Source organism: Acartia tonsa, chromosome 10, assembly GCF_053477335.1.
Source record: "Acartia tonsa isolate MP-2025a chromosome 10, ASM5347733v1, whole genome shotgun sequence".
Taxonomy (NCBI): Eukaryota; Metazoa; Arthropoda; class Copepoda; order Calanoida; family Acartiidae; genus Acartia; species Acartia tonsa.
The window spans coordinates 11,407,976-11,432,804 of NC_137269.1; the positions used below are offsets into that span (position 1 = coordinate 11,407,976).

At 30.8% G+C, this 24,829-nt stretch overlaps 2 protein-coding genes across 2 annotated transcripts in view; both read right to left on the minus strand.

Annotated features, from left to right (window-relative positions):
- LOC145329385 (kinesin-like protein KIF19) overlaps positions 1–22,266 on the minus strand; it is a 58,430-nt gene extending 36,164 nt beyond the window's left edge. Inside the window, exons 1-16 of the mRNA XM_080173475.1 lie at positions 22,238–22,266; positions 21,403–21,451; positions 16,294–16,334; positions 15,051–15,137; positions 14,822–14,954; positions 14,446–14,487; positions 13,950–14,018; positions 13,318–13,365; positions 11,326–11,395; positions 7,954–8,027; positions 7,020–7,088; positions 6,385–6,432; positions 5,783–5,815; positions 3,413–3,580; positions 2,947–3,067; positions 2,521–2,574 (exon numbers count right to left, since the gene is read on the minus strand). Of these exons, the coding sequence (XP_080029601.1) occupies positions 2,521–2,574; positions 2,947–3,067; positions 3,413–3,580; positions 5,783–5,815; positions 6,385–6,432; positions 7,020–7,088; positions 7,954–8,027; positions 11,326–11,395; positions 13,318–13,365; positions 13,950–14,018; positions 14,446–14,487; positions 14,822–14,954; positions 15,051–15,137; positions 16,294–16,334; positions 21,403–21,444 (1,099 nt within the window). The 5' untranslated portion in view covers positions 21,445–21,451; positions 22,238–22,266. The remainder of the gene's footprint in view (positions 1–2,520; positions 2,575–2,946; positions 3,068–3,412; positions 3,581–5,782; positions 5,816–6,384; positions 6,433–7,019; positions 7,089–7,953; positions 8,028–11,325; positions 11,396–13,317; positions 13,366–13,949; positions 14,019–14,445; positions 14,488–14,821; positions 14,955–15,050; positions 15,138–16,293; positions 16,335–21,402; positions 21,452–22,237) is intronic.
- Positions 22,267–22,682: 416 nt separating this feature from the next.
- The window catches only part of LOC145329386 (kinesin-like protein KIF19), a 29,808-nt gene continuing 27,661 nt past the window's right edge, over positions 22,683–24,829 (minus strand). The window contains exon 10 of the mRNA XM_080173476.1: positions 22,683–22,813. Within this exon, the coding sequence (XP_080029602.1) occupies positions 22,698–22,813 (116 nt within the window). The 3' untranslated portion in view covers positions 22,683–22,697. The remainder of the gene's footprint in view (positions 22,814–24,829) is intronic.

A 24,829-nucleotide genomic window follows, 5' to 3' on the forward strand; every position in this document is an offset into this window, starting at 1 on the left:
AATTTAAAAAAATAGATCATGAATACCTATTCTGTTAAGTTTATAAGCTGAATAGACAAGCACAGTGGCGTGTCACCTGGGGATGTATCTATCCCCTGGTTAAATTAATTATTTTAGGGGATTATACAAAAATCTGGTCAAAAATTCCAGGAAAATCATGAAACCTACTCTGGAAACCTTCTAGGGTATAGAGCAAAAAGGAAGGTGCAACATACTTGTATTTTGTAGTATTGTTCAATTCAGAAAGTATAAATCATAAGCTATCACCAAACCTCATTAACCGTCTGTTTATAGAATCAAAACAAAGGCTTCTTACTAAACAATTTAGAATTAGGGAGATTTAAAAAAATATTTTATGATACTTCCTAAAATTGAAATCTTTACATTTTTTTCTTATTCATGATATTTGTAACTGTTTACAAACAAAAACAAAATATTTCAACAAATTTTTAATCAAAAGCACTTTGATTAACACCTTGATTAACCCCTTGAGGCAGGTTAAGGCAAAAGTTTCAAAATGCTTCAATAACTAAAAAATATCTCACTATATGAATCTATAAAAAATTTAATTGGACAAATTCAACCCTAACGAATTGGATCTTTACAGAAAAATTGAAAATAGTAATAATAATAATCGGATCTACTGCAGTTCACGGTAAAACATTGCTGGTAACGAATATTGCCAAAAATCTATGAATCATAAAGGCTGCTAGCTGCCAAATGGCTGAACGTAAAGATCATACCCGCACACCATTTTTAGCGGCATAAGAAGGCCTACAAATAATCTGGAATAGCCAAGATCCAATGATGCACAGGGAAAGCTTCACTGAAGAAAAACCGCGTCAAATAGGTCTTTTTCGCGCATTTCTCTGCACTGTGAGATAATTATGCATTGTTGATTTATGGCTATTCCAGATTATTTGTAGGCCTTCTTATGCCGCTTAAAACAGTGTGCGGGCATGATCTGTACGTTCAGCCGTTTGGCATCTAGCAGCCTTTAAAATTCAGAGATTTTTGGCAATATTCGTTACCAGCAATATTTTACCGTGAACTGCAGTAGATCCTAATAATCTAACTTATGCCTAAAGCTTATAATTAAATTCATTGTTCATTACTTATTAAACAAGGATGACACCATCTATGAGAACAACGCTCTGAAACGGTAGGACAAATGGACATTAACACTTGTAGAATGTCAGAACTGAATAATCAGAATATAAATGTATAAGAGTCGAAGCAAAATTGTAAGTAAAAACTGCTTAATACAGGATAATGTTTATGGACATACTCACATTTCTAGGACATGATTATAGAGTTGCTTTGCTTATAATAATGTACTTTGTTGTCACAGGAATCACATAAAAATTTGTCCATGTTTAAAATGGACATATGGACATTCTGGTAACGGTTATGGAGTTGCTATGCTTTCTATATCATACCTACTACAGGAATCACCTGCAAAGTTTAAAATGATAGGACAATTCTAACATGCCTATGGACTGACCAATCCTTATTATAGAAAAGCTTCTCTTTTAAAAAAAAATAACCCTAAATTATAAAATACAAAATTCTATTTGAATATTGAATGGTAGAGAAATGGTGGGGCTCTGTGCTCTACAAGGCACTTTGGGGGAAATTACCCATATTTTAAATGATAAAAAAAGTTTGTAAGTTGTAATATTCAGAGAAGATTAGTAGTTTTTAGGTTTAATTATTGCAGTACTTAATAAATCATGATTTCAGGGAAGCTTTTTTATTTTACTTCCCTAATTCGCCACTTTCCTCCAACGTGTTTAGCCATTAGAAACAAGAAGTTGCCAAGAAAGTCAAAATTAAACTACAACAAGTATCATAAAATGTATGATTGTGAAAATACATAGCTATGTAGTTCATAATTTTATTGCTAGGTGTTGTAAAAACCTTTTTTGAATTTAAATTTGTATATGAGATAAATATCTAAACAATCTTAAACATTTTTCAAAGTATTACAGCTATCCACTCTTTAGGATTTTTAATAAATTTATTCACTATTTAACATATAATTTACGAGTAGTTTATGATTTAGATAAAATACCTAAAAGTTGTAAAAAAAGCTTTAAGTTTGCTCATACATCTTTAAACTGAATGTGCGGACAAACTCTGACAATCCTTTTAGCATGGCTTTTAGTAAACAGAGCAAAAAGTATTAAAATAATGCTTGAGTTTCTTATCAAATTCTGCCAAAAGTTGCTTTATCTCATCATCAAGTTTAAACTGGAAATTTAAGAAATCAGCTCTAAAGCATTGTTTGCCAGAATAGCCTTCCCTTGTCCCTGCATCCCCCAAACAAATGAATAAAAGGGTAAGAAAAGATAAAATTTTGAAGGATTATCCTGAATATATTTTATTCTAAAAATACAAAAGTTCACAAAACTATTTCCTCGAATCTCCACGCCATACGACACAAGTTTTATTTATAGAATATTGTCACAATAATTATATGAAAACGCACATTCTTCAATTTGGGTTTGTCCGCCTTACCTTGTTCCGACTCTGAGTTATTGTAAATAATCTGAACTGGTTTTTCTCCAGAACCTAAAACCAACAATTTGAGATTAATTCTCTGCCTAAAACACTCAAAACAGCATGCACATTTGTTTTAAAAATAGAAGAACTGATTATTTTATTGTCTATTTAAAAGAAAATGTTAGGGGGGGGGGGATCAGTGCTCTTCAGAAACCAAAATGCACCTGGTACTAAAAAATTAAAAGCCTTTGATTTAAACTTAGATAAATGAAATAATCACATCTGAAATTAAATAAATCAAAATATTTAATGTATGTAACACAATTAAATAAAATCAAAGTTTAAAACATATAAATACTTTTTTGTTTTTTATTTGTTCAGCTTTTATTTTCAAAAAGAGTCGCTACTATTAAACTTAAACAATCTTGCTGAACATCTAACCTTCATATTCTGAATTTTCTTTTTCTTGTTGCTCAGTTGTCAAATCCTCATAAGAGTATTCTTCTTCATTTTCAACTTGGTTTTCTTCTTCCAGGCTGAAGTTATATCCTTCAGTTCTTTCCTAGAAAATAAAAGTAATCAAAATGGGGTTAATCCACTGGGATGGGACCTTGTTCCGACTTTCAATTGGGTCGCGAATATCAGCCAATATCGTCGGAGATATTAACACATTCAAAAAAGCAGAAAGCAATTTGCTAGCAGAAAAAAGGTCCCCACAACTGAAATCAGGTAGTTGTCCGGGTTATACATTCACATATACTTATAGGGGTTAGGGGATTTCTTTCCCAGTCCTCCTCTCCTCATCCCTAATATTTATGACGTCAGAATTTTTTTTGAGCGACTTTTTCCCCTCACATACTTATACATTAATTCATAGAAAGATAGAAAAATAAAAATTGGCGTTTACCTCATTCTTCTTCTCAGAAGAAGATTCTTTCTTATCCTTGAGGTCATTTTTGTGGTCATCCTTGTGGTCATCCTTGTGGTCATCTTTGTGTTCATCTTTGTTGGATTTTCTGACTGGCTCCGTCTCTTCGTCAGTCTCGTCACTATCACTCAGGATCCGGAAATTATCCTTAAATAGTTCGACAGTTGAAAACCTTGCGGGGCCCACATAACCCCATCCCCTATTATTTTTCAAACAAATTAAAAATAAAGGGGGATGGGTAGTTTTTACCCTATGTCTAAATCCTGCGTGGTGTATATTTGCAGTGATAGTGGTATAACCCTGCGGGGCTAACCACTACACACTAAAACCTGGCCTATCCATTTTGATTTACAAACCTTTTAAATCAAATTTTAAAAATTCTATATTCAAAATCTAATATTTTAGATAACTACGATTTTTTAAGCTACAAGCTTGTCTTTGTGTCACTGTCTATAGGTCTATAACTTTCTCGACATACGTCTACGAAAAAAAAACATTAACTTTGAAAAAAAAGTATGTAAAATTTATTTAGTTTTATTCTATTTCAAAATATTTGTTGTAGTATATTTATAGACCTCTTTTTACACATTGGACTTTTTATTGGATAGAAAATAAATCTACTCTATAATTAACGAGTTTGTCCGTGATTCAGCCAACATTACTCAAAAAGTTTATTTTTTGGGGTTTGAAACAAGTTCGAAGGGGTAGTTTAACGAAATGCATTTGAACTTAATTTAGTGAACCGCATATTTTTTGCTATTTAATGGGTTAAACTATATTTATATGGCATATATTTGAAAGAATTTCAATTTTCTACCACGTAGTTTTGAAAATATCAAGACTTGAAAATTGTCTTTTTGTGACATTAATTTAATTTAAAAAGACGATTTTCAAGTCTTGATATTTTAAAAACTACGTGGTAGAAAATTGAAATTCTTTCAAATATATGCCATTTAAATATCGTTTAACCAATTAGCCAGGAAAAAATATGCGGTTCACTAAATTAAGTTCAAATGCCTTTCGTGAAACTACCCCTTTACTTTTTAAATAGGTAGATTCTATTTATATTTATATGTTTAATGTTTTCTCTTATTCTAGCGGCTTTACCCCTTGAGGCCTCTAGGTGTACTTATCATGGTGGGGGGTTGAAATCGACCATCCCCCCATTTTTAATTTTTTTTGGGAGGTAATTGTGATTTTTTCTATGGGCGATTTCTATTGAGAGGGTGGTAGTAAACTTCCCCCTAAATAGTTATAAACCTTCCAAGGATCTATGAGAAGCTGTATTCTAAAGGAGAACCATATCGGTTCAGCGGGTAGCGAGATCCAGTTACTTCATCTGTTTTGATAAAATTGTCCTTGTTTTTTATTATTTATTTGCAATAAAGAGGCAATAATGGAAAAATATATTGACAATGTAAATGTTATAAATGGCCAATTTTGTCAACATTTTTTTTCAGGGGAAATTTGTTTTTATTGCGTTTTCTTCAATAATAACAATTATTCAAATAATATGAATAATAAAATTAATGAAAAAGCATGATTTTTTTTGTGTTTTTGTACATAAGAACAAAAAAACGTAACTTAATATTTATGTAATGGTTTATAGCAAGTTTCTTGGGGCTATTGTCACAAATTTAGGAATTATTAAGTTAATTATCTCATTTAAAAGTCTTAAGTTTTGTTGTAACACAACGAATTATTCATTTCATAAAGACTTTTATGTATTTTTTTCATTGCTTTTTCATACTTGTTAGTATACAATGTTTGAAGCAGCTTATAGCGTTTAAAAATTGACGTCATACAATAGAAATTACCAATGATAGGCTAAAATACATTTTAATAGACTAAAGGTAAATTGTATTCTCACCTATCTTTGGTCATTTGTATTGTATTTTGTTATTTTTTATATACACTTTAAGCTGCTTCCAATGAATTTATGAATTGTTATTTCCCGTATTGTATCATAAACAGCTGTCTCGTATTCATTCGAATCCGGTGGATAGGAACCGGTTCTCATCCATACGAAAAAACTATGTCTATCATCATATTATATCCAGCTTTACACAAATATAAAAATGTACAATCATAAGATTAAAACCATTCTATATCCGCGGAAAGCTGTTTATAATACGATGCGAGAAATAACTTTTTAGAGATTAAAACCAGTTTTTTTTGGCCCCGAGATGTGGAAGGCACGGACTAAAAAAATGGTTTCAAATCTTTTGGTTTTATTTTTGTAGAAAACTGAATACGATGCTAGACATATTTTTTTCTTATGGATGAGATCCGGTTCTAATCCACCGGATATTAATCGGGTTCGAATGAATATGAGAAAAACTATTTTACCTCAAATCCACTCTCTACGTCTTCACTGTCCTGCTATAATAATTAAACAATAAAATATTTTAATTCTTTTGAATTCAATTTAAGTATTAAACCTAGTCGCTTAGATTTGTTCGAAATTATCAAGTTGAAGTGAACGCAATATAGCCTAAAACTTGCGTGATAAAAGCTTCTGAAAGAGTGTCGTAATTTTCAAAATCTATTTAGAAACATACACACATATCAATCCAATAAATGTTTGAAAAAAAGTTTAACTGTTTATCAACTTTATCCAAAACTTTTGAAAGAATTTGTGTTTAGAGACATAGTTAAAAGAAGTATAAAATACACTAGTTTCTTCGCTCATAGTAACTAGGGGATAGGTAAGAAAATAGTCTAAAACAGCCAAAGATGTTAATAATAAAGCTTCCTTCAAAAGTACAACATATTTGGACCGGAAATTTTCGAGATCTTTGGCTTCAGAAAAACAAACGATTTTCGATTTGATATTAATATTTGGTGAATTTCTACATATACGTTAAGTTTAATAAATTAAGTGTTTGAATAAAAGTAAAGTATATCGTATTGATTTTAAAAAATTAGGTATCTAAAATTTGTTTAATTTCCTGCACTTCAGAGCTGCTATGATCAGCTGTGCCTGGTTCAAGATAAATCTAAATAAAAAGAAAATGCTATAAAATTATACCATTGTCATTTATTGGTGCTTTCACGCAAAGTTTATGTAGAGCACAAAAGACCTCCCTTTTTTTGAAATAAATTGAAAGCTGGGAAGAGTAGTAGTTTTTTTTCAGTAACTTAAAATGACATACAATAATGTAAAAATATGAGAAGGAAGAGCTTATACTTTTAAATAATGCTCGACGCAAATCATTATTTCTCGCAAAGTAGTCGCAGCTTTTGCAATTTTATTAGTATACTCCCAAACAATCTACCAACCGACAGAATACTTTAATTATTTTTTCTAAAATAAAAGAAGGCTTATAATGTTTATTTCTCGTATTCATTCGAATCCGGTGGAGAGGAACCGGTTCTCATCCATACGAAAAAACTATGTCTAGCATCGTATTATATCCAACTTTCTACGAATATAATAATGTACAATCATAAGAGTAAAACCAGTTTTTTTAGCCCGTGCCTTCGGCACCTCGGGGCTAAAAAAACTAGTTTTAATCTTGTAATTGTACATTCTAAATCCGCGGAGAGCCGTTTATAATACGATGCGAGAAATAACTATTCTTACCTTCGGATTGTTTAATCTTGCTTTCTTTTTCTTTCTTTTCTCGTAAAGTTTGTCACTTTTGTCTTTGGCCTAAATAATTAAAAAAAAATTTTTTTTTTATTTTTCGTTTTTCACATTTAACTCATTTTTTTTATTTCATGTTCTAAGCCCTTAAAGACTATTAAGGAAGGGGTGATTAACTACCATCTTAAAATTTTGGACAAGTGAAATCTTCTCTGAATTCGGCAAAGTCTCTTTTAGTTTTGAGCGGACACCCTGTTAGTTTTAAGCATAAATTTAAATTGTTAATGTATTTTTTTTAATGTTTATTATCATCATTTATTTATCCATTATCAAAGGCTTTACTTAGGTCTAGGTGTTGGTTATTAAAATGTATGTTACATGTAATTAATTAAAACAAGTGACGCATTCATTGTTTTAGCAGAGGATTATAAACTTTGAGGGGGAGTAAGCAAACGGGGTGTTAAAACACCCATACACCCTGTTCCAACACGAATATGCTTTCTAATTTTTAAATTTAATTACTTCGTTTTACATTAACTAATCAATTCTTCACCGATTCCAGATGATCAATTGTTAATTATAAAGAAGCATGACACAATACAATCTGTCCCGATTTTGTATTACTTTTGCGGAACATGATTTCAGTTACGTCATATTTTTCTTTCCCGAAAAAGGGAAGGGGGGAAGAAAATCTCTTCAAAAGAGATGGGGAAAACCCCCTTTTCTCCCATCTCTTTTTTCTTCCCCCCTTCCTTTTTTTTCTTTCCCCCTTCCCTTTTTCGGGAAAGAAAAATATGACGTAACTGAAATCATGTTCCGCAAAAGTAATACAAAATCGGGACAGATTGTATTGTGTCAAGAAGCATGTATTTAGTAAGTGACAAACGTACACACGAAAATGTAATGTAGCTCTAAAAGCAAAAATGGATACCTTTTCCGTTTCCCATTCAGTAACAATGATATTCTGCTTTTCAAACTCCATAGATAGGCACAATATATGATTGTCTGAAAAATTTACAAAATTGTAACTTTACAAAGTGTCTCAAGATATTAAAAATAAGAGAGAAAGGGAGAGGGGCGAGGAGGTTATTCTGCTGGTTGCCCTAATCCACCTAAAATATTAATTGTATCTTCAATCATGTATTTAAGCAAGGAGATGCAAGTAGGGGGTCCTGTGCTCAACAAGGGACATTGAGGTAATTTTGGTATGTCTTATTGTTCTACCGTTCAATATTACGTCCATTTGATATAAAAATACAACAGTAAAGGGTGAAAAAGAACTATATTTCTGTGTATACTATTAAACTAAGTTTATGTGCATGAGCTAAACAATTCTATAGGTCTTCTTCAAGTTTTATGTCTGTAGTAATGCTTTAAATATTTTTCTCGTATTCATTCGAATCCGGTGGATAGGAACTGGTTCTCATCGATAAGAAAAAACTATGTCTAGCATCCTACTATATACAGCTTTCTACGAATATAAAAATGTATAATCAAAAGATTAAAACCAGTTTTTTTAACCGGTGCCTTCGGCACCTCGGGGCTAAAAAAAATAGTTTTAATCTTTTAACTGTACATTCTATATCCACGGAAAGCCGTTTATAATACGATGCGAAAAATAACTATGTTGTAATGTGTAAGTACCATGAACAATTATTTTAATAATAGCGAAGCTAACTGAAATTATAGGCAAAATAGGTGATCAAGGAATTTAAAGGAAAGGAGGAAGAGAGAGAAAAAAATTTATAAAATAAAAATAGGCAACCTTCTAACATTACTACATACAAGAAGAGAAAACAGTAATAGTGTCGAACTATGACGTCAGAAAAAATTAACAATTAACCAATGAGAGGCCGCTATATATTTTACCACAGTGAATACTGGCTTCTTCTTGGTTAATTGTTAATTTTTTCTGACGTCATAGTTCGACACTTTTACTGTTTTCCAAGAAGACAAAAATTAAATCGTAGGTTTTCCAACAAAATATCTAAGTAAAAATTATAAAAGATTATGTCTATGGCAGTTTGGGAAAAGAATCAAAACGTCTGTATGTAAGAAATTTAACAATTAAGCATCATTTTAATCCTCGCTTGTTTTGGGTGATTGCATCTTTGTTTACAGATCAATTTTGTCAAGTTAGTTCGGATCTAGTCTGGTCCCTAGTGTATTCAAGAAAAGTGTATTATCTGCAGGGTTATTTTAATACAAGACAATCTGTCTTACATCCAATTTTCAGAAAGTAAATCATATAAATTTCCTTACATATTTAATTCTTTTAAGCACCATGAAAATTTTTTTTTTTTTTTGAAAAGAAGTTACTATACTTAATCCTTTAAAGGCCGAAAAGAACAAAGTAAAAAAAAATACTTTTTGGTATAAAAATCTGAAAAATTTTAAGTAAAATTCTGTTTCAATATTGAATATCTAACATTGAAGATTACTTTCATAAGTTTTCAAGCTTTTGAAACTTACGAAAAACTATTTTGCCAACCTCTTTATAAAAGTAAGAAACGATAATATCGAATCTCCTGCTTGCAAAAGTATAAGATCATTATTTTAGAGTGTTTGATGTTTTAAATACGTCATACGACTGACAATTAAGACGTACAGAGTATCTTCACAACCCAAAAAGTCTATCTTTAAAATGTTCGAGGAATTTTGAATTGAGACATTCTTGCTTTTATGAAATTTGCATAATTCTAGCAGATTTATGTAACTTTTAAACCCAAGATTATTGGAAAGAAAAACCTGCGAAAGTATAAAGAAAAGATAAAGATTAGAGAAACAGGGGTTATTTTGTCCAATTGTTGCATATATTATTGAACATATGCATATATTGTTATAGTTATTATAATAGCGACTAAAGTAAAGCTCTTTGGGACATCTCGTAAGTAAAACCTTCATAAAATTTTTCAAAATTTAAATCTTCCAAATTTGATTTAAAAATGTTCTAAAATTAGAGAAATTTTTTTTCTTAAATGAAATAAATTAAAGGTCGAATTTTGTTATGCAAGGATGTATTGGGTTTGAAACCATGTTGTTTGATAGCCAAATGTTAAAACTGGGAAAACTGTCGTACGGATTTAAAAAAAAAATAGCCTATGGATAAAGTTATTTGAGATATAAATTTCAGTTTGAAATTATTTCCTTGTGTTTCAGCATCGCCATATTGGTTTTCATTGTTCAACAGTTTTACTGTTAGAGGATTTTGTTCTCAAATTTTGAAAGTTTTTTTTTATTTCTTCATTTTTGAAAAATTTTAGGGCGTTTTACTTAAGAGATGTCGCTTTAGGACGTTTGTTGTCCTTTTAGGATGTTTGTCGCATTTGGACCTTTGTCGCATTATGAGGCTTAGAACGTTTGTAGAATTAGGAGGTTTGTCGGTCTCTTATAATTCTTATTTGCTATTCATTATAACCTCATTGATGACAGCATACGATAAAATCATGGTTTCGTCATAGCAATTTGGACAAGTTGATATACATACTGACGCGCAAAGTTATTTGTGGAGCAGTTTTTCTACTAAAAAAGATTTCTATGGAAAAAAATGACTCGGCCAAAATATATTTAACGAGGAAAAAATAAAAGAAATATGACAAAAAAATCTCACATAAAAAAAATAATAAATATGTGTAAGACCAAATGTAAAACGTAGAAAAAAATAGCAAAAGTTTTTGGAAACAATCTTGTTTTCTCAGAAACCAAGCTTGACATCCTACATATGGGATGGTGGGGATGCTAAAACTGAAGAAAAAAACACTGATAAATTTAAAAATAATAATTTAACTAAAAACTTATTATAATCTTTGGATTGTCCTACAATTAAATGGATGACATAAGGTTTAAAATGGAAAGGTTTTAACATTTAAAAGTCATTAAATTTACCGTATTTTTTATGTTTGTTTTTTACCTAGAAACCCGATTTAGTTTGTTATCTAAGTTAAGATCAAGAAACAAAAAAAAACCCAGAAAAAAGCTACATGTTGGTTTTATAGGTTGCAAATAGGTTTTAAATCCAATTTAATCTACTTTATTTTTTATCTTTTACTCAAATGGCATATTCCCTTAACTTCCTGAATATTTTACTTTTAGAAATGAATGTGGTTGAATATATATTTGCCAGTCACAAAAATTTTAAGTTTGGACCAAAATTTAAACCTCTCAAACTACTTTATCGAAGCTACTTTACTTGTCTGAATATAAATTTGTAGGCCGATATAAGAAAAAACGCAACTTTTAGACACATATTAACATATTGTAGGAGCTTTTTAAGATGTACGGTTTTTTAAAAGTTGTAGCTTACCTATTTCCATCAACCTGTGACGTAGCGACATTTGCTCTCGGAAATTCGCTACCAACTCATCACGTAACTCCTACAAATAAATAACATTAAGAAAATGGATGTATGTATAATTTACGTCGATATTATTACAGGGGAAAATTGTCGCCAATTTAGCTTGCTACCATGAAGCTCGTTCATTGGTAAGTTCTTTCACAAAATAGAAGGAGAGGTGAAAGGATGAAAAGAAGGAATCGCTATTTTAGCCAGCTGCAGAAAAAATCTGGTGTAAGATCAAAGTGATCTTTTGGGGAAGGAAATTCTAGCGGAGCAATTTTTCTTGGAGGAGTGGGGTGAGTAACCCTCCTTTAAAATAGCAATAAACCTTCCCATAACCCATAAAAAGCTTCACTGTATCCTTCTCTACAAAAACACACCCCCCTCACACATACACATAACAATATTATATAAGCCAATATGACAGACCGACGGTCACACAAATCATAGAGTAGCTTTCCAACTTAACAAGAATGACAACATCCATAAAAGCGAAGCACTGAAACGGTAGGACAAACGGACATTAACACTTGTATAGTGTCAGAACTGAATAATCATAATATAAATGTATAAGAGTCAAAGCAAAATTGTAAGTAAATTTGTTGAAAAACTGCTTGATTCAGGATAATGATTATGGACATACTTACATTTTTAGGACTTGATTATAGGGTTGCTTCGCTTATTACATTATACTTTGTTGTCCAAGGAATCAATATACCAAAAATCAGATCAATCGGATGATTAGATCACATAAAAATCTGTTGTTAAAAAAGTAAAAAAAATCGACATGTTTAAAATGGACGTACGGACATTTTGGTGATGATTATAGAGTTGCTACGCTTTCTAAATCGTACCTATTAACTATTAAAGGAATCATTATGCAAAATTTGAAATCGATAGGACAATTCTACATGCCTAAATTAACAAAAAAAAAGCTATCCGTTACGGACGGACGTACGGACCGACCCTAATTATAGAAAAGCTTCGCTTTAAAAACATAAATGTAAATTGACATAAATATGTTTGGTTGTCAATAACAAAAATTTTCCTATTCAATTTGGACAAAAAATTCTGGAAAGAAACATAAAATTAATATTGCTAGAAATTAATTACGGAGAAAATAACAAATAATTATGGTAAATGAAAGAAATTATAGAATAAATATTTATAGCGTCGTATTATAAACAGCTTTCCGCGGAAAATAAAATAAAAAAGTATTATTCAAAAAGATGAAAACCAGTTTTGCTAGCCCCGTTATGATTTTTATTTTAATATTCATGGAAAATTGGTTGTAATACGATGCTATGATTTTTCAGTATGACTAAGAACTGGTTTTAATCCAGCGGTTATTGATCTTTTTCGGAGCCATACTGTAAATAGTATTTTGATTATTTTGGTGCGAAACTTCTCTACAAAATATAAGATATTACCCCGTCAACTTTACAATTGTCACATTTCGAGAAGAATTCCTCGAATTTTAATTGCGGAAGAAATTATTTATTATTAAATTATTTCGCTCAAAGTGCATATCGAACTTTGAAAAAAGTTGAAAATTAAAAGGGGTCCTTATTAACCTGCAGTGCCTCACCTCTGCGGGGCTACCTATTACCAAATATAACTTAACCTAGCCTAACTTTAATAAAAATACCTATTTTAAGTTTATTTCAAGATAATTCCAATTAATTATTCTTTTTTTTTATAATTCCTGAAAGTTTCTACCAGGGATCTTAAGGAATAAAATGCTGTACATTCCAAATAATGATCAACAAAATTACCCAACCTGTAGATTTAAATCTTTGGTTGGAAAGTTTGGACAATAATAGTTTGAAACAAACCAATTAAAATTTTTGAAAAAGTACCAAAAGTTTTTAATCCAACGAATAAAATAACGCGGGTACATATGTAAATTATAGCCTTATGTCCCCTACCTCCTGTTTTTTTTTTACTATTCCTATTTACCTTTAATTCCGCCATCTGTTGCTTGGTGACAGTAACTCCATGGTGCGCCTAGAAATTCAAATATTTATGAGCAGGGATAAGACAATGGACAATAAATTGATGTATATATAGTATATACCCAATGATAATAAATTACAAAATTATCACTTCTGTAAATTAAACTTTTAGGTTAAAAAGTTTGGGTAAAGTTCTTTTCGTGGCATTGCCTCTTAAGGAGCGTTTCGTCGTAGTTTCACAGTAGCATTTGATAGGTTATTTTAGGTTAGAGCCCCCCGTAAACAAAACAATAAAGATTCTTAAAACAAAATTTTCCCTTCATATTAAAAACTCCTCACTTTAAGAAGATGGCGTCACAGAACAATTAAATCATTTGATTGTTAATAAATAAATAAATATTTAAATGACAATGAAATAACAAGGATGACAAAATTTATAAGTAGCTTAGCTCAAAGAGATAAAAGCAATTTGACATACAGCGTTATTTATATAGTAGAAAATCATCAGAAAATAGAAACAGAACAAATCATAATAAAATTAATCTTTCTTGGCACTATTGGTCATCAAATTCACAAAAAACAGACGTACAAACAAAATAAGTCTGGAGTATCTTCGCTAGCAAAAAAAAAACTTACGGGTTCATTGTTTATCTTTTCTTTGAGACGTCCAATTTCTCCTTTCAACTCTTGAATTATTGTCTGATACTAAACAATACAAGTTATTAGAAAATTATCCCATCTTAATGTACATTATACAATCGCTCCATAATACTTTGAAAAATAAACACACATTGTCGGAAAATCAACAAATTTCTGGACAAATTTTATCTTTGGCATTTTAATTATCCTATACAATAAAGCAGTGTGATTTTTTTCGCGTGCCTTAGTACAGCAAAGTCTGGAGCTCTACTTTATTCAGGTTCTAGGCTATTTTGCAGAGTGTTGGAGGCATATGTAATACATCCCATCTCTAAAAGTTATAACAGAAAACTCCAACCTACCAATTTTAAAACTAAAATAAACGTAGAGGAAAGTTGGTATGATTTGACCCCTCCCCATCCCCCCTTTAATCTGAAATAGAAGCCCCTATATCCTAGCGGCGAAGGAACTAGTTATAGAAAAAGGGGATTACCTGAGAGACATGGTACGATACATCCAATACATTTCTTCGAACCTTAATAAATATTTATATAAAAGTAACATGGTGTTTGCCTGTGTGTATTTAGCGAAAAATCTGCTAAATTCACCGCTAAAGTGATATGGTTCTCCTTTATAGTGAAATCCCTCACAGGTACAAAAAAGGATTTTAAATATTTTTGAGAGGAGGATTATTCCGACACCCTAAGTTAAATCACCTTTTAATAAACATCCAACCACCCCTACCTACCCCCCCCCCCCAAAAAAAAAAAAAACATACTTTTTTCTTTTAAAACTAAGATTAAAAGTTTAGTGTATACTCACATTCTTCACATGCCATATATTTACATAATTTAATGTGCAACTCTTACCTTATTTGAAATATTCTTAGCTCTATCAGCGTAAACAAGAGTATTTCTACTTTCTTCCCAGTGTTTATCAGCTGGGCTGATATGGGCTATCATAACTGTCTGACAGTTGCCTGACAGAGCATCCTTCAGCAACCTATACAAATATATTTTTCATTATGGCTTAAAACAGGTTCTAATCCATAGGATATTAATCGGTTTGGAGGCCGTACTGGAAAGGTTTGTATCCTACCTTGTTAGCTTGCTGTCCCTGTAGTTCACATACTTGGCCTTCCCCTCGGCCAGGGCGTTGATACAGTTACCCAGGGCCAACAGCGACCTTAACAAATATTTTTTTTAAATTCAACTTTTTCATTACTTACTACTTTTTTACTAGCCAATTTCGATGTTTCTTTTTTACTAAATACTTACTGATTAAGTATACTGGTTTAATTTGTGTAAAAGAAGAGTCACATGGCAACCAAATCGAACAATTACACAACTTATAGTAAAAAATAAAATCGAAAATGAAGTTCACAATTTTGTCTACCAATGATTTCATAAAAAAAGTTGCTAAAAATATGGATTTTAAAGTATGCACAAATTTTGTATTTAAATCCTAAAAAAGTACACTTACATAATTATATGCTCTCACAAATTTTATAAGATAATGCTCCATTTTGATGTGTGGGAAATAACTATTTTAGAATAAGAATGCAAATATTCTTACTATATTTGAAACAAACAGAAGCTGATCTTAAAATCCTCTTATTAGTATAGGTCCAACAAAACTGGATTTAATCAATTTTTTTTCCTTTTACTATCCGCTGAAAGTTGTCTATAACATGATGAGATAATAGTTATTTCTCGTATCGTATTATAAACGGCTTTCCGCGGATATAGAATGTACAATTATAAGATTAAAACTAGTTTTTTTAGCCCCGAGGTGCCGGAGGCACCGGCTAAAAAAACTGGTTTTAATCTTATGATTGTACATTTCTATATTCGTAGAAAACTGGATATAATACGATGCTAGACATAGTTTTTTCGTATGGATGAGAACCGGTTCCTATCCACCGGATTCGAATAAATACGAGAAAAAACTATAATGATATTAATGATATCACTAATTACTAAATCAGATTATTAACCTTTACAATTTGGTTCAATTGTTTTCCATAGATAATTTTTTAGAACAGAATTCAAGCATTTTAAAACTTTGTATTTGAATTACAAATATCTCACGATAATGAAATAGGAGCCGAGAAAATCACGTTTCCTCTTTCTGTCTCTGACGGACAGACGGACGGACTTACATTTCAAATTATAGAGTAGCTTCGCTACTAAAAAATCGGCAAGTCTGAAAAAAAGTAATAATCTTCAAAAAGAAAACATGGCAGACCTACTGATCAACAGTATAAAGTCAAGGATCAGCTTCTAAATAAGAAAAAGCTACCTGGCCTACTTTCTATAGGCTAGGCGTCCATTTAGTTTACCTATTGATGTGAGCTCCTTCTTTCAGACGGATTCCTTTGTTCTGAAACAAATAATAGTTATTTATCCCATCGTATTATAGACAGGTTTCCGCGGATATCAAAAAGATCAAATCCAGTAATATTATCCACGATGGGCCGAAGGCCAGGCATAACAAAAATAGTAATAATTTTACGATATTTTTAATATCCGTGTTAAGTCTGTAATACGATGTTATACTTAATTTTTCAGTATGGAAGAGAACCGGCTCTAATCCAGCGGATATAAATCAGTTTTGAATCCATGCTGGAAAAGAAAATATCAAATTGTACATTGAACAGTTGTGTAGCTCAAAATTTTCTTTTTGCTTTAAAGTCCATTAAACTTTAATATTTTCTTTACCTTTAACTTATATTTTATTAAGTTTATCTGAAAGAACTATTTTGTTCAAGACAATCTTTTTAGTTCTACGATATGATTATAACATATTCGATAAATAAAAAAAATATAATCATTTGTAACAAGTTTCCAGTATGACTTAGCAATCGAATAATATTTGTTGGATCACAAACGGTTCTAATCCATACTAAAAAATCATGTGAAATATCGTATTATAGAAATTTTCCACGAATGATAAATAAAATTATTTGAAACCAATAATATTGTGAGTCAGGGCCTTCGTTCCCTTAAATAATCCTATACCTTTTTTTACTTTACTATCCGCGAAAAGTTATCTGTAATACGATGCGATAATAGTTATTTCTTTCATCGTATTATAAACCGCTTTCCGCAGATATAAAATCTACAATTATAAGACTAAAACTAGTTTTTTTAGCCCCGAGTTGCCGAAGGCACGGGCTAAAAAAAATTGGTTTTAAATTTATGACTGTACATTTCTATATTCGTAGAAAGCTGGATATAATACGATGATAGACATAATTTTTTCGTATGGATGAGAACCGGTTCCTATCCACCGGAAGAACAAACAGTTTATAATAATTTTAAGAAAGGAGTTATTCCTTCAACTGCCTATCTCTGATAGTGGAAAATGAGTAAAAAATCTGGTAGACAAAATAAAGAAAAAAAGATATTACGAAATGAGATCTTATTATTTCATTGTTTGAATTTTCACAGAAAAGTAAGAAACAAAGAACATTAAAGAAAAAAAATCAGTCTAAACTTTCTGGAACATGGGCGTGTAGAGAGATTACCATATTTATGTAACACAACCAAGAAGGGAATTGAACTAAATAATATATTGCTATATTCAATTGAAAGTAAAAGAATGTCTGTATGTATATGTATTTATTCCAGCTTAAGGATTTGCAATTTGTTTACTTTTTTTAGTAGCGAAGCTACTCTATAATTCGAAATGTCCGTCCGTCCGTCTGTCCGTCCGTCTGTCTGAGACAAAGTGGGGGAAACGTGATTTTCTCAGCTTCTATTAAAGATAGACAGCTGAAATTTTAAGTAAAGGTTACCATGACATATGCGCATCTAATCTATACATTGTTTTGTCCATCTGTTTGTTCATTGGGGTGCTAGATCGATTCCTAGATTTTTTTGTTTTCGTAATTTTCTCAACTCCTTTTCAAGACAGACGACTGAAATTTTCAGGGATTAAGTAAATTTGCATCATACATATTTTTACTACATTTCATTAACATTTGTATATTGATTGGGGTGCTAGATCGATTCCTAGTTTTTCAAGTTTTCATGAATATCTCAACTCCTGTTCAAGATAAACGGCTGGAATTTTTAGGGATTAATCGAGTCAACATATTACACATTTCTATAAAGTTTTTTTAAGATATGATAATTGGTTGGGGTGCTAGATCGATTCCTAGTCTTTAAAGTTTTCATGATTTTTTCGACTCCTGTTCATGATAAACAGCTGGAATTTTTAAGGATTAAATAAGTCAATATTAAACATATTTTCACCAAGTTTAATAAAGACTTGATATTGGTTGGGGTGCTAGATCAATTCCTAGATTTTATGTTTTTCTTCTTAGCTTAATGCTTCAAAAGATATTATACATTTTTAAAAGGTTTCGTGATTTATTTCATGTATGTCTTTTTAACATACTCAAAAGATTATTTTTTCCTGATGTCTATAAATAAATTTTGAGCTTCGCTACTTATGGATGTTGTCATCCTTGTTTTAAACTAAATAGGCCGACTCCCTCCCTCTGGTTTTAGGCTATTTTCTACTGCAAACCTTCCTCTTCAAGTACAATACACAGTAAGAGATATAAGTTTTCCGGAATTTTAATGTAGGGAGTAGAGTTGAAATCTGCATCAAATTTTAAGGATTTTTTATAAAATTCGTTTTTTGTAAAATTCTTTATCTAAAAGCGGAAATACATTTTAAGTTAATTAATTTTGACCAATAGGATAGGTGGATTTTAAACTACCTGCGCTCTAATTGGTTGAATGATGTACGACATCCAATCAGAGCGCAGATTTTTTAAATCCACCAATCACGGATTCCAAAATTAATTAACTTAATTTGTATTTCCGCTTTTAGATAAAGAATTATACAAAAAACGAATTTTATAAAAAATCCTTAAAATTTGATGCAGATTTCAAATCTACTCCCTACATTACAATTCCGGAAAACTTATATCTCTTAATACACAGTCCTTAGATGCTAGGGGCGCAAACGCTAGTGACATACAATGAGATAAATAAAGATTGTGGTTCAAAAATTTTTGTATCACCATAGGCGTCCAAGGGGGGGGGGTAATGGGGCGATTACCCCCCCAAAACGAATTTGGGGGTGCCGTAGGCACCCACAAAATTTTTTCATTTTACCCCCCCCATTTAAAATTTACCCCTACCCTGGGGGTGCCGTAGGCACCCCCAACCATTTAGGAGGGGGTATTTACCCCCCCAAACAATTTTGGGGGGGTAAATACCCCCCCCAAAATAGAAAATCTCTAACAAAAAAAATTTTTGCGCGCTTCGCTCGCATTTCTAATACTAAATTTTTGATTAAATTTAAATTACCCCCCCCCAAAAATTTTACCCCGGGGGTAAATTTTGGGGGGGGTAAACAAATTTTACCCCTGCCAACAGATTTCAGGGGGGGTAATTACCCCCCCCAAGCAAATTTTACCCCCGGGGTAAAAATTTTGGGGGGGGTAAAAAATTTGCGGTGCGCTTCGCGCGCCATTTTACCCCCCCCAAAACCGAATTACCCCCCTCCTTAAAAATTTTTTTACCCCCCCCCAAAATAAAAAGCTTGGACGCCCCTGTGTATCACAGTTAATTGTTCTAAAATTTGTTGTCTTTTTACTTTGCTTCTTATTGACGAAATCGACCTTGTTATTTTTTTGTAAAAGAAATTTTGAATATTTTGTTGTTTCTTGATTAGTTTTACTAATCTCCAAACCAAATAAAACAAATTTTAGTAGCGACAATGCTTTTCTAGTATTAGTATTATCTATTTGTCAGTTTTCAACAAAATAAACAGAACCATTATGCACTGTTTTTCTTTTTGAAATAATTTGGTTAATATGTTAACGTTTTGTGGCCGATATTCTAATTTTTATACTTTAGAACGGTTTCAAGGCTCACTTTTGTAAAACTTGTTTTATATACAACTTACTTTTTAGAACACTTTTAAACTATGATTAAATATTCAGATTTTTCATAAAAAGGTTTTCGCTACTGTTTGACTTTTTTTCATAATCTTGTTTAATTAAAACTTTATCCAAAATCAAATCCCTTCAAAATTAAGATTTTTATGAAATCATAATTAAAATTATCTCCGATTTTTTTGTTAGAAATGTAATATTCATTTTGACGTTAATTTCTATCTTTACTTATAAACACAGACGTAAAATTATTTTTATTTTAATAATTTAAATTTAATTAAACACTGCACCTTTCAAGGGAAATATAGTAGAATTGCAAACTTTGCATGGTGAATCCTGTAGTAGTTAGATACGATTTAGAAAGCGTAGCAACTTTATAATAGTTACTAGAATGTCCGGAAGTCCATTTCAAACATGTTGATATTTATACTTTTAACAAAAAATTCGGATTTATCTGAATTTTTGAATACTGATTCCTATGACAAGAAAGTACTATGTTATAAGTAAAGCATCTCATAATCAAGTCTAAAAAAGTAAGTATGTCCTTAAACATTGTCCTGTATTTAAGCAGTTTTTTTAAAAGAAATTTACTTACAATTATGTGTCGACTTTTATAAATTTATATTCTGATTATTTAGTTATGACACTCTACAAGTGTTAATGTTCGTTTGTACTACCATTTCAAAGCATCGCTTTTATGTATGTTGTCCTCCTTGTTTTTGTTATAAATGTATAATGATCATTTTGACGTTCATTTACTTATAAACACAGACGTAAAATTATTTTTATATTAATAAATTCAAATTTAATTAAACACTGGAGCTTAAAATGGAAATGTAATGAGTTTCATTTCTTTTTTAGTTGTGGATGTGTCATTAAACAATAAAACTATGAGGTTATTTTGTAATATTTTTAATTCGTTTATTCTAAAATATCTAATATAGGAATTTTTTCTGTTTAAAGTTAAATAAATATTTTCCAATGTAATACTAATTGTAATTGTAATTATTGTAATACTTTAAATAATAATTATTATAATAAATATTTTATTGCACTTACAACAAAAGCCTAAAAATTATTGTTCGACCGATAATTATACTTTATCGCTGAAAGGTTATTCTACAAATATGAATGGTCCATTTGTTAAGATTATTTTTAAAAGTAGTTTATCCTTAATTAAACATGAATATAGATGAAGGGAAAACTACCTTGTTATGAAGAATAGAATGTGAATAAAAGACAGGGCTCGGCCACCGCGCATTAGCCACGAATAAGCCTCAAATTTAAATATCCATTTGGATACTTTGAAATTTTTATTGAAAAGAGTGGTTTCCATATTTGGGTCAGGTTACGACTTGAAGCAGATTTTTTAAATTGTAAAATGTTTATTTCCCTTAGGCTTATAGGCGGCAGATGCGTGGCTGCCGAGCCCCGATAAAAGAGGTTTTAATAAAACATTTGTTTTATATTTGTGTTCAATTATCCAAAAACTGTAAAGTTTCTCTAGTCATAATCTTTAAAAACGTTTACTACCTGTGTATTGGATGCTCGTTCGCTACCAGCCAGATCGATCATGTACAATCTTTAAAAAAAATTAGATATTAAATTTTTATATATGTATATAAATCGAAAAAAAAATGTTCTATTTTTTAGTAGCAAAGTTACTCTATAATTCACGGTGTCTATCTGTACGTCCGTCTGTCTGTAAAGATATGGAAGTAATGTGATTTTCCGCCCTTAAAGATGGACACCAATTTTTAAAAAGATTCCTATACCAATAAGCATCTAGTATAAAATTTACTTGGTCCGTGGGTCTATCAATCATGCTAAAAAATACAAAAAAATAAAAATGTATAATCAGTTTTTACAATGAATATACACATCTATACTTAAACCGCGACGCTATGCGTTTTTCCATCCATGCTTTAGTGCTTCGTTACTTATGGATATTGTCATCCTTGTTTCTGGTTTAATTCATCTAACCACGTTTTAAACATATTTTACAATAGTACATATATTCACTGTAAAAGAAAACTGAAATTAGATAAAACATGTCAGCATTTTTTTCAAAATTCTAAATAAGCTTAAACACGCTTTGTTAGAAAGGATTAAGAAAAAAATGGAAATCAATAAACAGCCATTATCAACGAGAATGACAACATATATAAGTAGCGAAGCACAAAAACATATTTTTAGTTAAATTATATACTGGATGCTCATTGAGATAGAAAATCTTCTAAAAAATTTCAGCCGATATTCTTGAAATCCAGCAGAGAAAATCACCTTTAAACTGAACGTAGATGACCGACGGACCGACGTACATTTCGAATTATATAGTAGCTTAGCTTTTGAAATTTAGAGATGTTACCTTCCATTCTTAACAGCTTGATGCGTATTTGTTCTAGAAACAAAAATAGTTATCTTTAACGTTATACAGTAACAGGATGTATTTCTGTCGTCTGTATGTGTGTCTAAGGATTTTATAATTCACTGAACTTATATGGTTCTCCTTTACAGTGAACATTCTTTTATGTCTAAGAAAGGGTTATAATTATATTGGAGAGATAACCACCACCCTCCCAAGATAAATCGCCCCTTGAATACAATCAACTTATTCTAACCTCCCTCTTTCTTTAAGTGCCTCTAGGGGCGTAACCGCCAGTTAAAAATAAAAAATCAATAAAAAATTATTTTTGTTTCATCTACATTTCTCTTGGCGATCATTGCATTGTCTGTTTTATTACTTATTTATGATAGATTTTCAAAAGTTAAATAGAAGATTTTTCAACAGTCCTGCTCAATAGTTGATACAAGCAAATGTACCATAATTATAGATAAATATTCCTTAGTTTTGCAGTTTGTTTCACATTAACCATAAGCAGGGCGTGGCTTCTTGAAGAGGTTTTATTTGCAGCTGTTGGCTCCTGAGTTCTCTCCTTGTTTCCTTAACAGAAAGAATCGGTTTATAGATTCAAAACTTTTGAATAAAATCATGAAAAATAGTTGTATTTCCAGATTTTGTCATATTCTGTTTTGAAACTTATTTGCTTTTAAAAGTTGTTTAGCAAATTACTCATTGTTATATAATTAGATACAGTTTAACTTTAACAAAGCAGTTGATGAAAACTTTGATTTCAGTGAAATGCACAGTTTTTTTGCCAAGGTTGCGCGAAACACATAATAGAAATTGAGATTACCCCTTACAATCTAAAAAAGTTTAAATGTTCACTTTTCATGTAAATAAGTAAATGATAATAATAATTTTTGACAACCCCCTGAGACCCAAATTGAGTGGGGTGTGATACAGACACCAAGAGAGGCTTTACATTATTTCAGGAAGGTGTAAGCCTTATTGGGTAAGACAAATCCGCACCCTTAATGTTGCTGGGTGGTATCACCTACGTTCTGCATACTTTTATTTTCACTATTAGGCAATTCTAGTTCTCTTTCGCTTACATATTTTAAATGTCCAAATACCTACCAAGCGATGAAAAGCAACTAAAGAATTGTAGAGTAGCTTTGTCATTATAAAAATAATTATATTAATTTGTGTTGAATGTTATCAACTTGTCAATGTCAGAAAACCAGGGTAATAAGAATATGTTTATGAGCTATTAAAGGTCCTAGGAAAAACGCAGTAGTGACAAACGTCGGAGTGGACCTAACTTAACCTTTTTAAAACCATCGTATATGTTTTTAAATGCCTAAAAACCCCGGGGGGTAGAGGTGGCTTATTCGTATATTTAAATCTAAACCTAATATTACATAAGTACTTAATTGACCTAATAATTTAACACTCCTGCGTTTGTCCACTCCGACGTTTTTCCTGGAACTGTAATAAAAAGATTCTAATTCATTGGATAATTGTTAATGAGTGTTAATTACACAGGTACTTTCAAACAAGATCGAAGTGCTGTTTTTCATTCAAAATAACGGTTTTTTTCCGAGCTGCTCTATATTTTGGAAATAGCTAAGAAAAAAATCTGATACGATGTTACTGCGATACAAAAAAATGACATCTCCAATTGCGGCTGTAAAATTATAAATTATTCGCAATGGAAAGGTAAATAAGAATGTTACTTTTTATGGCTAATAGAAGAAAAGAAATAAAAAGTCTGGCTACATTAAAATGTTTTAAATGATCAATCTTAAAGCATAATTACCAGATTGGGCATATTATGGTATTAGAGGGTGGTTAGTAGCAGTTATGGTTTTAGTTTACTAAACACAGAGCTATAGAACAGTAACTTTTATTTCATTTTTTTACCTTTTCACCATTTAAAGGCACACAAGTTTTAAAGCCTATTGAAGAATTTAAAAAATCATTTTAAATTTTAGTTACATATCCATTTTTCCACAAAAAGAAAAAAAACACATAAAGAATAATAATGCTAAGTTGTCGTTCATCAATGTGTTATTATCATCATAAAATATATGAAGTATCTACTTATGTTCTTTTGTATTGTATTTTTTCTTTTTATATATATCATTCAATAGAATTATTTTTAGAAGCAAATCTGCTCTTTGTAAGAATGGATGTAGAATATACGTGGATATTATGACAGTGGAAAAATTTTCCTCAATCTATGTTGTTATTTTCCCTATTATTTATTGGTCATTTCGGTCATTCAGTAGGAGGGGAGGGTATAGAGGCAACGAGGGGATGGGTTTTGGGATCTTTATTTTAGCCTGCTACAAGCTTCCCTTAATTAGAGTACATTTTAATATGATTAAGATCCATGTAATAATAAATCCATTTTTGTTAGTAATATCATAATATGGTTAGTTATATTGCCTTTTTTTGTTGTAGGTAATATCCATGGAATGAAAATGCAAATGAAATTTAGCTCTTTAGGACTGTTAGTTTTACTGAAAAGCCATAGACAAATTTCATTGATTAATGTCGGGATTATTATATTATTTACTAAGTATATTTGCGATTACTTTTATTTAATGAAAT